At 47.1% G+C, this 17,699-nt stretch overlaps 1 protein-coding gene across 1 annotated transcript in view; it reads left to right on the forward strand.

Moving 5' to 3' along the window:
- Positions 1–17,699, forward strand: part of TXNRD2 (thioredoxin reductase 2) — a 69,474-nt gene that overhangs the window by 5,735 nt on the left and 46,040 nt on the right. Inside the window, exons 2-8 of the mRNA XM_035098261.3 lie at positions 1,050–1,115; positions 2,394–2,450; positions 4,146–4,290; positions 10,925–10,999; positions 11,212–11,287; positions 11,525–11,587; positions 12,002–12,072. Coding sequence (XP_034954152.2) covers positions 1,050–1,115; positions 2,394–2,450; positions 4,146–4,290; positions 10,925–10,999; positions 11,212–11,287; positions 11,525–11,587; positions 12,002–12,072 — 553 coding nt within the window. The remainder of the gene's footprint in view (positions 1–1,049; positions 1,116–2,393; positions 2,451–4,145; positions 4,291–10,924; positions 11,000–11,211; positions 11,288–11,524; positions 11,588–12,001; positions 12,073–17,699) is intronic.

Genomic DNA, 17,699 nt, shown 5'->3' on the forward strand with positions numbered 1-17,699 from the left:
CGCGCTGCGCGCTGAGGCTGCAGCCAGGTCTCGGGGGTTAACGCGGCAGCAGCAACCCTTCTTTGCCACAGACCTTCTTCCACCACCCGGTACGGCTTATTTTCGAGGTATGCCTTATATTTTTCCACCTCAGGAAAATCCTGCCATGCCTTATTTTGTAGGGATGCCTTAAAATATGAGAAACACGGTAGGAGCGTTCTTTGGGGGGGAGTCAAAATACTGATACCATAGATTGCTGCGCTGAACAACCCTCAAAACACATAGTAAATAAATCATAGTTAAGCCAATGGTTCAGACAATTGACTTTGTTGTTGCTGTTTAGTCGTTTAGTCGTGTCCGACTCTTCGTGACCCCATGGACCAGAGCACGCCAGGCACTCCTGTCTTCCACTGCCTCCCGCAGTTTGGTCAAACTCATGTTCGTAGCTTCGAGAACACTGTCCAACCATCTCATCCTCTGTCGTCCCCTTCTCCTAGTGCCCTCAATCTTTCCCAACATCAGGGTCTGTTCCAGGGAGTCTTCTCTTCTCATGAGGTGGCCAAAGTATTGCAGCCTCAGCTTCACGATCTGTCTATTCCAGGGAGCACTCAGGGCTGATTTCCTTAAGAATGGATAGGTTTGATCTTCTTGCAGTCCATGGGACTCTCAAGAGTCTCCTCCAGCACCATAATTCAACTATAAACTATGATTTATACTATGACTTTAACTATGATTAAACTAAATCATGGTTAACTGTTATATATGAACCAGGGCATTCCTGAAAGTTCTGTCCCAGGTGTGTGAAATATTTGGTCCTCCAGATGTTGCAGAACTACCTCTCCCATCATCCCTGGCCATTGGCCACGCTTGCTATGGCTGATGGGAGTTGTAGTTCAGCAGCATCTGAAGAAAAAAAAGTTCGCGGCACCTGTTCAACTCCATGTACTGCAGTAAACGCCCCGCCAAAATGTCTCTGGATAACAAAATATACCAACCTAATATTATCTCTCCTGGATTGTGCTATACTGTAAAAATAAATAAATGAATCTCCCCTCCTTTCTCTCTTTCAGGGAAGCACGAGTATGATCTCCTAGTCATCGGGGGAGGATCTGGCGGCCTTGCTTGCGCGAAAGAAGGTAATTCATGGCATCATGTGCAGTTGTGAGACACCCCAACTTTGCTGGGGATAATTGTGAAAGGGGTTGAGAATAAAACTGTCAACATAATAGCACCGTTCTATAGATCGATGGAATACGAATACTGTGGGAGAGCAGGGGGTAGAGGAGGAGGACTCTGCATAGACGAGGGAGAATTAGAGGAGGAAGAAGGGGCTCACAATCCACATTAAGCCCCAAGGGCTTGTCCACACTTCCACTTGCGGTCTGAACTGTTTTCTGCTTGAACCACACTTTTCTAGGCATGGGTCAAAGCGGTTCCGCCTTTCCCCTGCCGCTTCCCCCCTGGAAAACCTGCTCTTTAGTTCTGAGATCGGAACAAATGACGATCCGCAGAAAACCCGATTGCTGTTTGTTCCGATTGAGCGCTAAAGATCAGGTTTTCCTAAGGGAAGGAGGCAGGGCATACAGAGATGTGGATAGTCTATCAGTGGCTATTCACCACAATGGCTATGCTCTGTCTCCACTGTCAGGGGCACCATGCCTCTAAATATCTGGTTTGCTAGGAATTTCAGGTGGGCAGAGCACTTTTGAGCTTCCCGTGGGCATCTGATCGGCCGTTTTGAGAGCAAGGTGCTGGTTTCCCCAGCCACTCTGGGCGGTTTCCAACAGAAAAATAAAATACAGTAATCTATTAAACATTAAAAGCTTCCCTAAACAGGGCTGCCTTCAGGTGTCTTCTAAAAGTCTGGTAGTTGTTCTCTTTGACATCTGGTGGGAGGGTGTTCCACAGGGCGGGCGCCACTTCCGAGAAGGCCCTCTGCCTAGTTCCCTGCAACTTGGCTTCTCGCAACGAGGGAACTGCCAGAAGGCCCTCGGCGCTGGACCTCAGTGTCCGGGCAGAACGATGGGGGTTTAAAGGCTTTAGGGCTTTAAAGGTCAGCACCAACACTTTGAATTGTGCTCGGAAACGAACTGGGAGCTATACTTCTATGATTCTTTGTATTGGATCAAATTTTTAGGATTTGTGTGATTTGTTGTATTTTTTTTTTGTTTGTTTCTTCTGCTTGTAAACTGCCTTGTGTGTAGTAATATAGAAAGGCAGTATACAAATTAAAAGTGAAAATGAAGTGAAATCAAATCAAATGCACTGTGCAGTGGATGTCGGGTACAGGCAGTGGCAAAACCAACTCACCAAAGCAACAAAACATTTATTTATTTTGCCAACATTGGCACCCTAATGGTGATGCGTTACTCTTTCCTTTAAAATAACTGTACAATTTCTTTTTATTTCTGAAGCTTCCCAGTTTGGAAAGAAGGTAGCTGTGTTAGATTATGTGGATCCTTCTCCGAAAGGTAAGAAACAATTCAGTCATCATCACCATTGTCATGAAATATATTGTTATGGATCTGTGGTTGCTAAATGCTTGTGTTTCATCAATGTTTAGGATTTAATTCAAACTGGCAATAGCCAGACTCCTGTGTATTTAAGAAAGGTTTTTTTAAAAAAGGTAAAAGACCCCTGACCGTTAAGTCCAGTTGCAGATGACTCTGGGGTTGCAGCGCTCATCTTGCTTTACTGGCCGAGGGAGCCGGCGTTTGTCCGCAGACAGTTTTTCCGGGTTATGTCGCCAGCATGACTAAGCCGCTTCTGGTGCAACAGAACACCGAAACCAGAGCAGTGCACGGAAACGCCATTTACTTTCCTGCCAGAGTGGTACCTATTTATCTACTTGCACTACTTCTTTTCGGCGTGCTTTCAAACTGCTAGGTTGGCAGGAGCTGGGACTGAGCAATGGGAGCTCACCCCGTCGTGGGAATTTGAACCGCCGACCTTCTGATTGGCAGGCCCAAGAGGCTCAGTGGCTTAGATCACAGCGCCACCCACATCCCACAAGAAAGGGGTTAGCCACTGTCAACCCCCTGGAATTAGCATATGTGAAGAGTTAACCCAGGAACCGCTTCATGAGTTATGCCCATAATGGAGTCGGACAGGCTTCTTTGTGAGGGGGGGGGGGGTAAACAATTAGGGAGTTCAGAGCATCAAAGGACTAGGCATCAACACAACACAGGATCAAAGGAAATAGGCGTGAGAATGCAGATATGAGGCCTCTCCCTGAGGTAGAAATGGAAAGCTGAGAAGTTATGGGGTTGGGGTCAGAAGGGGTGTAACCAGGAAGCAGAGAAAAGAACAGTAAAGCTGGGTTGAGCCCTGCAGCACAGGATAGGCTGCAAAGAAAGGATGGTGCTGCGTTTTTGTCGCTGCTGTCACATCTTGGGGTGCTGCTGCTATGAGTCTCTCCATAAGTAGGCTCAGGTTGGGCGCAAGATTCCTGCATTGCAGGGGGGTTGGACTAGATGACCTTTGTGGTACCTACAGCTCTACAGTTTTATGATTTTATAAATGTGTAAATAAGCCTTATATGATCAATACACTATAGCCCACACCGTGCCTCATTGCCAAAGGTACGCCTGCACCAACTGGAATCTCGTGTAGCGGCTCAGCAAAGATTGGAGTGGCACGTCACAATATGAATCAAAATACAGATTGGTTTTTAGGAAGTTTTAACTGTTTTCGGATGGTGTTATATTTGCTTTAGGTTGTGTATCTGTTTGCCGCCTTTGGCTCCTTGGGGAGGAAAGGTGGGGCATAAATTCAAATAATAACAATATTTATATACAGTGGTGCCTCGCTAGACGAAATTAATTCGTTCCACGGGTCTTTTGTTATAGCGAAAAATTCGTCTAGCGAATCCCATAGGAATGCACTGAATTTTTTTTTTACTTTTTTTTGCCCATAGGAACACATTAATTGAATTTCAATGCATTCCTATGGGAAACCGCAATTCGCTAGACGAATTTTTCGTAAAACGCATTCGTCTAGCGAGGCAACCTCCACTCGAAAAATCCTTTCGTTAAGCGGAAATTTCGTTAAGCAGGGCATTTGTTAAGCGAGGCACCACTGTAATAACAATATTTATATATGTCATTTTAAGGACAGGCTGGGGCACTGAACACATGCGTCCGTTGTTTTTTTCTGTTTTTCCGCAGGAACCAAATGGGGTCTTGGTGGAACCTGTGTGAATGTTGGTTGCATTCCTAAGAAGCTGATGCACCAAGCAGCTCTTCTGGGAAGTTCTCTCAAAGACGCCCAGCGCTATGGCTGGAATGTATCCTATCCTGTGAATCATGACTGGTAAAATTAATCCCATTTATCTGCTTTACTGAAGGGATAGGGGAATTTGTAGTTGTTTCTAAACTACGACTCCTATCCTCTCTGACCACTGGCCTTGCCAGCTGGAAGTGGTGGAATTTGGAGTCTTAATAACATCTGGAGGCCCACAGATTCCCCATTCCTACTTTATGGCGTTCCACATTTTTGCAATGAAGGGAACACCACATCTCGTCTGGAATAACTAAGAACTGTGGTCATTTGTTCTGGGATAACAAACCTGGACGCAATCTGTCCAGTACACACAATACTCTGCCCCGATGCCTCGCATCTTGTTCTGCGGAGGCCTGGGGTTCATGGGGATAGGATGTGGGGAGCAGTCCTAGACTGACTTAAGCCACATCTGCATTGTACATCCTATATAATAAAGTCCCTGTGTCTCTGCGTCCAGATTCCGTGTGTCCCGTTTTCCGCGCTAATGCGCATGTGCCCCAGGGACACAGGGATTGGACGCAGAGACAATATCTCGGTCGCGCACCCAGGACACTGTCATGCAGCACCGGAGGCTGTTCTAGCGGGCCGCTCCCAGCGCTGGCCTCCATGGGCGCCTAGAGGATCCCCGCCTCCTCCCGCCGCCGCCACCCCGGCTTCGCCCCTGCGAGAGCCATGGGTGCCCCCGGAACCACCTTCGTCACCAGCCTCCGTTGTTCTGGTGAAGGAAGGAGGCGGAGGCGGTGGTAACAGCAGCAGCGGGAGCAGCCCGGGCCAAGCGTGCCTCACCTTCCATGGCCTCTGCCCGTCCTGAGCTCCTCGCCCTCAGGGGGCCGGCCTCCATGGGCAGCGACGGAGGATCCTGTGAGAGGAGCGGCGAGGCCGCGGCCTTCCCTCCCTCTCTGCGCTCAGCTGCGGGGCACGACGGGAGAGCGAGTTTGTTTACTTGCGTTCCCGGCGCGCCCCGCGGCCGAGCGCAGAGAGAGAGAGGGAAGGCTGCGGCCCCGCTGCTCCTCTCACATATCCTCTAGCGCCCGTTTTCTAAACGGGCCGAACAACACTAGTTTAAAATACTACCATATCGTTTTAAACAGGGCTTCCACAAAAGCATCCTGGGAACTGCCGTTTCTTAAGAGCACTGCAGGTTGTTACCGGTAGGAGACCCCTGTTCTCCTCACAGGGTTACAGAGCCTGAGTTCCCTGGTTTTTAAACCGCTCTGGGAATTGTAGCTCTGCAAGGGGAAATACAGTTCCTGGATTCTTTTGGGGAAAGTTTGTGACTGTCCAAGTAGTATAATAGTATTGGAAAAAACTTGGGGATAACTGGGTACTGAGAGTGCTAAAAATAAATTACACACCCCAGTTTTCCAGTGGCCCATCAAAAGTATGCTTCACGCAGAGTTGACAGAAAAACAAAACACACAACAGAAGTTGACTCAGCTAAAGTATGTCTCCAAAAGTTAAAATGTTTTCCCCAACCTAGCATGAAACCCCTGACTAGCAGTATACCGTATAAAGTATACAGAAGAAAACAAAAGGTTGGCTTTTTTAACAGAAAGAATAGTAAAACAAACCAGCTTGGAACTCTCTGTTTGCCAAAACCCTTTTCTACAGAGATTTTAAATTAAATATAAACACTCTCTACCGGTAACTTCACACACCCACATTTCAACTCTTAAAACCTCTCCAAACCTCCCACCAGACTCCCACACAACTACTACACAAAATGCTTTCCAACACAGCCTTATATACATGGAGTAAAGCCCACGCTTTTGAGCAGTTAAACAGAAATCACCGGCACCTGTTTTCTTAAACAGATAGCATTGACATTAGGTAAAGGTGAAGGGGCCCCTGACCGTCAGGTCCAGTCGTGTCTGACTGGGGTTGCAGCGCTTATCTCGCTCTATAGGCCGAGGGAGCCGGCGTTTGTCCGCAGACAGCTTCCGGGTCATGTGGCCAGCATGACAAAGCTGCTTCTGGCAAACCAGAGCAGCGCACGGGAACGCCGTTTACCTTCCGGCCGGAGCGGTCCCTATTTATCTACTTGCACTTTGATGTGCTTTCGAACCTAGGTGGTCAGGAGGTGGGACCAATCAATGGGAGCTCACCCCGTTGCAGGGATTCAAACCACCGACCTTCTGATCAGCAAGTCCTAGACTCTGTGGTTTAACCCACAGCGCCACCACATTAGACCGGCTCAAAAGCAACTTGATTATTCAAGAAACCCAACAAATAGTGCTTTAAGTGCATGCTGCAGATGTGGGCTGAGTTGAGCGAAAGCTCATCTGGCAGGCGCATCGGGCAAATTCACAGCAGGAGGAGTCGAATCAGATCAAGTCAAGTGTACAGAGAGAGCGGCCAGGAAAGTTGGGTTCAGGAAACAACAGCACAGGTTCAGCACCATGGAAAGCTCCTAGTGGGTTTGTAGTGCAAGGCTGGGAAACCTCACGACTGGGGCTGAATGTGGCCCTCCGGGATTTTCTGTCTGGCCCTCAAATAGAGCCACGCCCCTCACTGGCTGTACTTATCATCCAATAAGAAAATGCTGCATGAACAGAGGCTTGGTGGCATTGTCCATCCGGGGCCTTCAGGGCAAAAGGACTCAGATATTTGCATGGAAATTCTGGGTTCTTTTCCTGCTCCGTTTCCAGCCTGGCATCCTTGCCCAGAAGGTGCCTTTATTTATGGTCTTGATTTGCAATCAATCCCTAAGTAATAGCTCACAGCGCTTGCAGATAAATCAAATTGAAAGCCAGTTACTGTGCAGCGTGGCAAAATAAACAGCAGAGTTTTAACGCCGCCTTATATTATCCAGAGCGCTCAAGAATTCGGCTGGAGCTTCGGAAGGGAAGGAGGGGGGAATGGAACTGGGGGAGGCACGTGAATCAGAAGTGGGGTGGTGGGGAAGCTCCGGGTTCAATTTCTGAAAAGACAGTGGAGGCTGGTGCCAACTAGGACCAGTGCGGCAGGAAGGAGAGAAAGTCCAGCACAAGGTGGAGGCAGGGACAGGTGGAGGCAGAGCTAATGACAGGCAGAGCCAACTAATTCTGGTTTTGCTTCCTACCTGCTCCCTGCTGAGTTCTACAAAGGCAGTACTGAGACTTAGGAGGAGGAAGGGTAGCCAGTGCTACTCGCTGGACTGCTTGTAAATCAGGAGGCCCTGCTGCTTCTGACATTGTTAGGGAGGGACCCGGCTTTTGGATGGAGAAGGTCTCGTGTCTATTATCTAGCATCTGCAGTTGAGATGGATCAGGTGGCAAAGGATGGGAAAGACCCTTCTGGCTAAGGCCCTGCTGATCTGCTGCCAGTAAGATGACGCTAGCCGAGATGGACCAAAAGTATAATGCAGCTTCATATGGAAACATGGAAACTGGCCCTTGTGCAAGGGCCACGTGATATTAGTGCGCACTTGCAAGCACCTGCTCTCTGAAACTCTCTGCCCATTGATATTAAGGAAGGAGTATTGGTGGAATTGGGACCCAGGTGGCGCTGTGGGTTAAACCACTGAGCCTAGGGCTTGCTGATCAGAAGGTCGGCGGTTCGAATCCCTGTGACGGGGTGAGCTCCTGTTGCTTGGTCCCAGCTCCTGCCAACCTAGCAGTTCGAAAGCACGTCAAAATTCAAGTAGACAAATAGGAACCGCTACAGCGGGAAGGTAAACGGCGTTTCCATGTGCTGCTCTGGTTTGCCAGAAGCGGCTTTGTCATGCTGGCCACATGACCTGGAAGCTGTACGCCGGCTCCCTCGGCCAATAATGCGAGATGAATGCGCAACCCCAGAGTCGGTCACGACTGGACCTGATGGTCAGGGGTCCCTTTACCTTTTTATTGGTGGAATTATTTTTCGGCACTGGCTGAAAAGCTTTTTTGTTTAGGCAAGGCTACCCAGCCGTACAGTTATGACATGCAATTTTAACAAGCAGGTTTATTATGTGTATTTATTTTTAAAACTGCTGGTTTTATTTGTTCTTCGATAAATTTGTATGCCAATTTGTTTTTAATGTATTAATTCTATGAGAGTTTTTAAATGAATATTTTATATTGTTTTATGGAAAGTGCATGGTTGTTGTTGTTGTTTTTATAAAAAAAAACCCAATTAAGCGATAGATGGATCTATTCAAATAAAAAATAAATAAGCAGCATATATTCCTGGGCCAGCTGGACACTCTGCTGGGTGGTCAAGGAGGTGACTGTGGCCTGGTCTTGCATGTGCGGCATCATGTAACTTGACTATGACTGCAAGTGGTGCTTTTGCACATATTGTGGCCTCCGCACTGCCTTTTCCGCATGCGGTTATGGGAAACTGCGGCCTCATACCTGGCGTTGCTTGGAAATCCTAAGAAACAAACAAAAATCAGTGCCATTTTGAAATGAAAAGCAGTGCAGCTTTGAAAGGCTTTGCCTACCCTCTTCATTCAAAATGGCGTCCAAACATAGGCAAAAACCATCCTGCAAAATTTGCTTATGATTTGTGTAAGGGGGAGACAGTATAGAGAACCTCCCCCTTGTATCAGAAGTAGCTCCTCCCCAAGCAGTGATGGAAGCAAGGGCTCGGAGGAAAATATAGTCCGGCACCCCACAAGGTATGAGGGACAGTAGACCGGCCCCCTGCTGAAAGAGTTTGCTGGCCCTTGCCTTAGACCATTGCAAAGCAGAGCCGAACGATGGAAAAGCGAGAGATGCGGCAGCAGAAATCCGCTTGGATACAAACCATGTTTCTTTTATTGCACTTCTCTATCCTGCCTTTCCATCTGAGATGGCATATGCGATTCTCCTGCCTGTCTTCTCTTAATAACGACAACAACCCTGATAGGTAGGTGGAAGGGGGAGACAGTATAGAGAACCTCCCCCTTGCATCAGAAGTAGCTCCTCCCTAAGCAGTGATGGAAGCGAGGGCTCTGAGGAAACCAGTCAGGAAGTGGAGAGAGAGTGCTAGGGCTCTGGCAGCATGGGAGAGCCCCGGCAACACAGGAGGGAGGAGAGAGAGGGGGAAAGGGGGGGGAAGGAAAGCATGGAGCGTAGACCCTTTCCTCCGGTTCCGGAATTACGCAGGAGAAAAAAGGGGAGGAGATTCACTGTCCCAAGACTCTTATGTTGGAGGAAATCACGCGGGGGGGGGGGGGGGGCAGTGCCGGATTCTGCATCAGAATGAGCAGACATGTGTTACACACCTGTCTCACTGTAAATAGAGTGCACTAATAAAAACTGCTTAAAGACAAGCATGGGGAGCGTCGTTACTCTGGAGTAGTCACAAGAACCCCTGACAATTTGCTTAAGGAATGTCCAGATACATAGAGAACAGACAGGTGAACGTCTTCTACAAAATATCTAGCAAATGTGCCTTTTCTCTCATTATTCTCTCAAAACAAGGGATAGCTCAGTGGGCAGAGCCTGAGACTCTTAATCTCAGGGTCGTGGGTTCGAGCCCCAGGTTGGGTGAAAGATTCCTGGATTCCTAGGCTAGATGATCCTCACGTTCCAGCTCTAGTATTCTGTGATTCTTCGTGGCCTATTTTGTTTTAAAGCAGATATAACATTCCTATTCAAGTTCAAGTTTATTACAGCCACAGGCCCATATCTACGTAACAATACAGCATTCATCATACAACTAACAAAACAATTTGATGAATTTAAAGCAGCAAACAAATTAATTAAAATTGAGATTAAAATTAATTCAATTAAAACAACCAAATTCAATAAAATCCAAACCATCCAAACCATAATTCAGCTTCTACCAAATAAAATTGTAAATGCACAGCACAGTTCTAGGTCCCTTTAGTAAGTGTTAATATTGGTAGACCATCAAAATCATAGAGTCCATTTTCCTTCTTATAGAACAAGACTTTAGTCAGAAATCTAGTGACCATAAGGGATCTGGACGGGACCTCATCATTCAATAGGTATACCAACTGGGTTTCCTGGGTTTCATCCGATATGGCCGATATAAAGGGCGACAGAAATCTGGACCGGGGCAGCTAAATATAGCGGGCAACAAAAAACTATACGATGCAGGGATTCTATAGAGCTTTTGTCACAGTCACATAGGACTGAGATCTGGCCATTTGAGAATCTATTACCCATCACGTTGGAAGGAAAAGCATTGAATCTGGCCTTTATGAAGGCATAGCTATGAACCACGACATTTAAGGTGGTCAAGTATGATGGTAATTTCAGATGTGTTGTTAAGCCAAGATTTATCGGCGAGCAGGTGCCATTGTCCGTTATAATATTATGTTGTTGTTGTTTAGTCGTTTAGTCGTGTCCGACTCTTCGTGACCCCATGGACCATAGCACGCCAGGCACTCCTGTCTTGCACTGCCTCCCGCAGTTTGGTCAAACTCATGTTCGTAGCTTCGAGAACACTGTCCAACCATCTTGTCCTCTGTCGTCCCCTTCTCCTAGTGCCCTCAATCTTTCCCAACATCAGGGTCTTTTCCAAGGATTCTTCTCTTCTCATGAGGTGGCCAAAGTATTGGAGCCTCAGCTTCACGATCTGTCCTTCCAGGGAGCACTCAGGGCTGATTTCCTTAAGAATGAATAGGTTTGATCTTCTAGCAGTCCATGGGACTCTCAAGAGTCTCCTCCATCTCCTCCAGCACCATTATAATATTATATTGGCAATCAATCTCCTCTAATTTTTGAACATTCCTATTCTTCTTTCCTCCCAGGTCTGCAATGTCAAAAGCTGTTCAAAACCACGTCAAATCCTTAAACTGGGGCCACAGGGTGCAGCTGCAGGATAAGTAAATGCAATTCTTCTTTCTCACGCAGTCAAACAGTTTTTACTTAATAAGTACCAACAATTGTGTTACTACTAATAGACGTGCACCAGATCCAACTGAATCCCAAATCAAGGCGATTCGGATCTACCCAGGAATCGTCTGGATCAGTTTGAGGATCGTGCTGCAAATAGAGTAGCATTGAGGCCACTGTTTTCTGTTTTTCATTATAATAGGAAAGTGAAATACTTAAACTTGAAAGGCAGTTTTGTGGATCCACACACAATTCGTGGGCTGATGAAAGGCAAAGAGGTAAGTTGCTGGGCTATATTTCCTTTGTTTGTAAATAAAATAAAATGCAATAAAATGTAGTTTTAATAGTTTTGCAAATGCAGTAAAGTATCCTTTTGAATAGTTCTACCAACGCAATAGCATACTACTGTCGGCGGTAAAACGTATTTTAATATAGGGTACACAAACTAGGGCTCGATAGCAGCCCTTTCCTTTAAACTCTCTTCCTGATTTATTTTCTTTTTTTTTTATCCCCAGACATTTCTCACAGCAGAAAACATAGTCCTTGCCACGGGGGGAAGGCCTAAATATCCCACAAACGTAAGTTTTTTGCATTAAGCTAACCCTGGCTGGTGTCAACCGTGGTTGTCAAACCACAGTGAAGGGAGCGGGAGATTTGCAACGAGGAGGGGAGAGAAAGCGATCACACCTATACCCAGGCATGCTACGGCAGTGGTGGTAAACACTCTCATTCCAAGGGCCACGTTGTCTTCTGAGCAACCTTGTGAGGGTCACATTCCGGGGGGTAGGCAGGGGCAAATTATGGCAGTGTGCCCCTTCGGCACCAGTTTCCGGGAATCGGAGGTGGAAAACACTCAGGAGCTGCTAAAGAGCTTCCTTTAGGCATTTGTTTGGCCACTGTAAGAGCAGGGCATTGGGCTAGATGGGCCTGATCCAGCAGCCTGCTCTTGTCTGCTTATGATGGTTGTATCTTTCTTTTGTTCTTTCCCTTAGATCACAGGAGCACGGGAGTATGGGATTACGAGTGACGATCTCTTCTGGCTGAAAAAGTCTCCTGGGAAAACGTAAGTGTCCCACACTGAAGTCTCCCCACGTGACTGATAACATTTCTTCCCAGAGCATGGGACGTTTGCGCTGGTTCCCTGCCTTGAATATCCTAGGGGCAAGAAGGAACGGACAGTGGTACCTTGGTTCTCGAATCTAATCCGTTCTGGGAGTCCGTTCAACTCCCCAAACCGTTCGAAAACCAAGGCGCAGCTTCCGATTGGCTGCAGGATCTTCCTGCACTCAAGCAGAAGCCACTTCGGACGTTCGGCTTCTGAAAAACGTCCACAAACGTCCACACTTACTTCCGGGTTTGCGGCATTCGGGAGCCGATTTGTTCGTCAACTAAGCCATTTGAGAACCAAGGTACAGTACCACTGTATAACGTTTTGCTGGCTGAATCTGCTGGGCCACTTCCTTGTCTATGTCAAGCATGGGAACAGATATTAGTAAGGGAATAGATTCAGAAAAACGGGTTAGAGGAAGTGTGGGAGAAAACTCCATTTTCTTCTTCATCAGCAAGGCTTAAAGAAATTCTTTTAGATTGGTTCATGGGTGATAGCTGGCTCTGAGATGGATATCTCAGTGCCACCCCAAATTTGGGGAGGGTGGGAGGCTAGGTCCATTTTGCCATATGCAGTGGACCATATGTGATAGACAGTGATTGAAGAGTTTTAGAAGGAGCTCCAATAAAGATGCTTTTCAGAGTTTATTGGTTTCATTTTCTGTTAGGGTGGTAGCCCAAAATTGGAAACCGGTAACAGCTAATTTGACGGAGGAATGGTATTTTCAGGGTGGTAACTATTAAAGGGAAAACTTGTCTGTTGAGAGAAAGTCAACAGCCAAGGAGAATATATATATATATATATATATATATATATATATATATATATATATAGTGAAATGGTTCTGTTTTATTAAAAACGTTTTGCTCAAATGGCACGATTGAGCGAACCAGTGTGGTACAACTGTTATGAGGATAAAATGGGGAGAACCACATAAATGACAGGGCCGGCTCTCCGTAGACCCCCGGTGGCGCTGGGCACCATGGCGCCGGCCCGCCAGGAGGGCGCCACGAGCTGCGCCCGCCCGCTGGCCGGCCGTTCCGCCGGTCCGCTGCGCGTGGCGCCCACCTGCCCACCACGCTGGGAAACGGGGTGGGAGGGCGCCGGAGAGATCGCGCTGTGCCTGCCCGCCCGCCGCGCAGCAGCGCCGCGCCCACCCGCCCACCACGCTGGGAAACGGGGCTGAAGGGCACCGGAGAGATCCGGCGCACCATGGCGACAGGGGTGCTTAAGACGGCCCTGATAAATGACCTTCAACTCCTGGGAGGGAAAAAAAGGGTGAGATATCAATGCAGTAATGAAACTCACAGTGTGAGTTAACAGAGGCCATGTCAGAATGGTGACTTCTAGATTGTAAAGCCCCATTGTAGATTTCAATCAGCGTTATTGGTGTGCAATAAGCAGAAGTAACGACGGTAAATTTATGAAGCGAGCCATACATTCCCCATTTTGTTGATTTCTCTTTTGCTGCTCGCTTGCCACAAGAGGGCAGCAAGTGCTTTAAGATGCAGACTTGATCACCTATTTTGGTTTATGTAATCCTGGAGCCTCTTATGAGGAACGGCTTGGGGAGCTGGGTATGTTTAGCCTGGAGAACAGAAGGTTAAGGGGTGATATGATCGCCATGTTCAAATATATAAAAGGATGTCATATAGAGGAGGGAGAAAGGTTGTTTCCTGCTGCTCCAGAGAAGCGGACACAGAGCAATGGATTCAAACCACAAGAAAGAAGATTCCACCTAAACATTAGGAAGAACTTCCTGACAGTAAGAGCTGTTGGGCAGTGGAATTTGCTGCCAAGGAGTGTGGTGGAGTCTCCTTCTTTGGAGGTCTTTAAGCGGAGGCTTGACAGGCATATGTCAAGAATGCTTTGATGGTGTTTCCTGCTTGGCAGGGGGTTGGACTGGATGGCCCTTGGGGTCTCTTCCAACTCTATGATTCTATGATTCTTCTCCATACATCTGTTGTGTCTTCCATCGGAGTTGGCAGCAGAGGGTGAGGGGAAGAATTCAATTTGCTTTGTTGCTAACATTGATAACCTGGCAGAGTTAAAAGTGCTTGAAAACCGCTGACGTTTGAAGCGCAGGGTGGTGGTGCAAGGAATTATCATTATCAGTGCTTTTTTCTGGGGGGGACCCCTAAACATTTTGTGGTCCTTTGTACAGTCGTACCTTGGTTTTCGAACAGCTTAGTTCTTGAATGTTTTGGCTCCCGAACAATCGAAACCCGGAAGTGAGTGTTCCTGTCTTCGAATGTTCTTTCGGAAGCCGAACGTCCGACAGGGCTTCCCTGGCTTCCGATTGGCTGCAGGAACTCCCTGCCTCCACCTTGACTTTGGAACTCCCTGCCTCTTGACACCAGGCAGGTGCTTTCGCTGTACCCTTTTTGGTGTCTGGGGGGGGGGGGAACCAACACATTTCAAACAAGCCTCCCGAGGGATATGTAGAATACTGATGTGTATTTTAAATTGTGTTTTTGTTGAGCACTGATTTTGATTTTTAAAAAAACAAAAAAACAGTTGTTTTTAACTGTTTTTCTTGAAAATTTTATCCTTTATTGTAAACCCCTTTTAGTGGTTTTTTTTTGGGGGGGGGTTGCCGTTTTTACAATCTGAGCATGTAAATTTCACGGAGGGGGGGGGACAAATTGAAAAGAAGGGACATGGGCTAGCAGAGATCCATTGATTTCGATGGGTCTACTTAAAGTTGAACGTAATCGGGTGCCACTTTTTGCATTGGTTCTGTTCATCCTCGCCCAGGTAAACGGGGCGGCGGCCTTTTTGGGTGCTGAAAGCGAGATAAACTGAATCTGCAGTTGCTTGCAGTATATCAGTCACCTCATGGATTTTGGGGGCGTAATTTATGTGATGAAATTGTGTGTGTGTGTGTGCTTGTGTGGTTTTTAAAAACAAGAAGCCAAAAAAAGCTAAACACGAGATTTATCCCTGTGAGATATTTCTCTGTAAATGTGGCTTTTGTCCAGTGCAAGTTGTAACAGTGTAGTGCGGGAGCCCTGTGTTTATACGTTGCATTCCTAAGCTTCAGTCAAAATAAGCCTTGGGGCCTACAGTAGCATTTCTGTACTTTATCAGACTGTGTTACGGCAGACGGAGAGGAGAGCCGGTGCATTCAGCAACAATTTGTTTCTGTCAAACGAATTTCCCGTAGAAATGTTCCCATGATTCGGTTTGATGCCTTGACATTTGAAAACAATAATAATCTCCCAACTTTGCTTTGCTTTGCATCTATGTGTTCTGCCTCTGTTTTACCTCTGTATATTAAACAAAAAACAAAAAAAACAAACCTATATATGAGCTATACAGCCAGCAGCACAGGGGAGCCTTTGCCAAGCTGCCACCTTCCAAGTTGTTTTTGTTGTTATTTAATATATTTATATACTGCCTTTCTCCCACGTGGGGGTTCAAGGCAGCTTACAACATTTCAAAACAACATTGTAAAATAAAGGTAGAGGGACCCCTGACCATTAGGTCCAGTCGTGACCGACTCTGGGGCTGCGCGCTCATCTTGCATTATTGGCCGATGGAGCCGATGTATAGCTTCCAGGTCATGTGGCCAGCATGACAAAGCCGCTTTTGGCAAACCAGAGCAGCACATGGAAACGCGCGGTTCCTATTTATCTACTTGCATTTTGACGTGCTTTCGAACTGCTAGGTTGGCAGGAGCTGGGACTGAGCAACGGGAGCTCACCCCGTCACAGGGATTCGAACCGCCAACCTTCTGATCAGCATTTCAAAACAACATTGTAAAATACAGAGTCATAAAAAAAAAACCAAGTTAGTTTGGATCCTGCAGGATAGCTGGTAGAGCATGAGACTCTTAATCCCAAAGTTGTGGGTTCAAGCCCCATGTCGGGCAAAAAGTTTACTGCATTTAATAATAATAATAATAATAATAATAATAATAATAATAATAATAATAATTTATATCCCACCCATCTGGCTGGGTTGCTTCCAACACACCCAAAAATAATAAAACATCAAACAGTAATACTAACAATCAGATCCTATGTATAAAAAGTCACAAGAACTTTAAAATAAACTTCTGTCAAATAAAGCAATATTCAATAATCCATTAGAACCCCATAGTAAACAATAAAATTAAACACCAGCAAATAATAATTTAAACAGTTTACACTCATCAGTTGCAATAAAAGGTTACTAATCTATAATCAATAAAATGGCAGCAAATCACAGTGCATAAAATACCGCAAAACGTACAAAACCATGTAAAAGGATCAAACTGAGAAACAAGGACACACAGCTTATTTTAAAAAACTATCGCTGAACTCCTTTCTTCCCCGCTGCTTCTGCTGTTCTCAAAGTCATGAACCGGGAAAGGCTCCTGGGGCAGGCATTGCCTGCAAAAAGTCTCTCCCTCCTCTCACTTCAGAGAGTTGAACAAGATGGTTGTTGTGGACCCTTTCAACTATGATTCTAGAAAAAGCGCTGAAAATACAACTACAGTGGTACCTCGGTTTGCGAACGCAATCTGCTCCGTGGAGGCGTTCGCTCGCCGAGGTATTCGTTCGCCGAAGGCACGCTTCTGCACATGCGCGAGCTGCGCAGATCGTGTCTGCGCATCTGACGCCGCGGAACCCAGATGTAAACACTTCCGCGTCTGCGGCATTCGTAAACAGAGGTGTTCATAAACGGAGGTAGTAGTAAACCGAGGTTCCACTGTACTGGCATCATAAGGCCACGATTCAGATCCGTAGTGCGACTGGATTTGGAGTTCTGGCCACCTCGCCTCAAAAGGGATATTGCAGAGTTGGAAGATGTTCGGAAAAGGGCAGCCAAACTGACCTGTGAGGAAAGGTTGCAGCATTTGGATGAGCGCCGCAACCCCAGAGTTGGTCACGACTGGACCTAATGGTCAGGGGTCCCTTTACCTGTAGTTTAGAGAAAAAGTGAGTAACAGGCGGCGAGACAGAATTTTTTTAAAATTACGTGTGGTGCTCAGAAAGTGGACAGAGAAAAAAGTTTGCCTCCCTCACTCCTAACACTGGAACTTGTGGAACCGTTGGAGGATTCAGGGTAGGGAAAAGGAGCGACTCCCTCATGAAGCGCATAGTTTAACTGCGGAACTCACTCCCACAGGAGGCAGTGATGCCCACCCACTGGGATGGCTTTAAAAAGAGGATTAGACAAATTCACCGGGGGGGGGGGTGACGACTATGGCTGCTATTGTTGTTATTATTTACTAGTCTCATTCAGCCCGTTAAGAAAACGGGCGCCAGAGGTGCGACGGGGCCGTGGCCTTCCCTCCCTTTTGTGCTCGGTCGCGGGGCGCGCCAGGAACGCAGTTAAACAAAGCGCTCTCCCATCGTGTCCCGCGGCCGAGCGCAGAGAGGGAGGGAAGGCCGCGGCCCCGCCGCTCCTCCCACGGGCCAGGTAGGGTTGTCAGGAGGAGGCGGAGGCGGACTAAGATGGCGGCATCGATGCCATCATCTTGGTCCGCCACCGCAGGGGAACGGGAGGCAGAGGGGTGAGGGGGGGAGAGAGCGCGCATGGCCAGTCCAGTCTTCGTCCAGTCCCTGTGTCTGTGGGGCACATGCGCATTAGCG

This window comes from Zootoca vivipara, chromosome 16, assembly GCF_965207765.1.
Source record: "Zootoca vivipara chromosome 16, rZooViv2.hap1.1, whole genome shotgun sequence".
In the NCBI taxonomy this organism is placed as follows: Eukaryota; Metazoa; Chordata; class Lepidosauria; order Squamata; family Lacertidae; genus Zootoca; species Zootoca vivipara.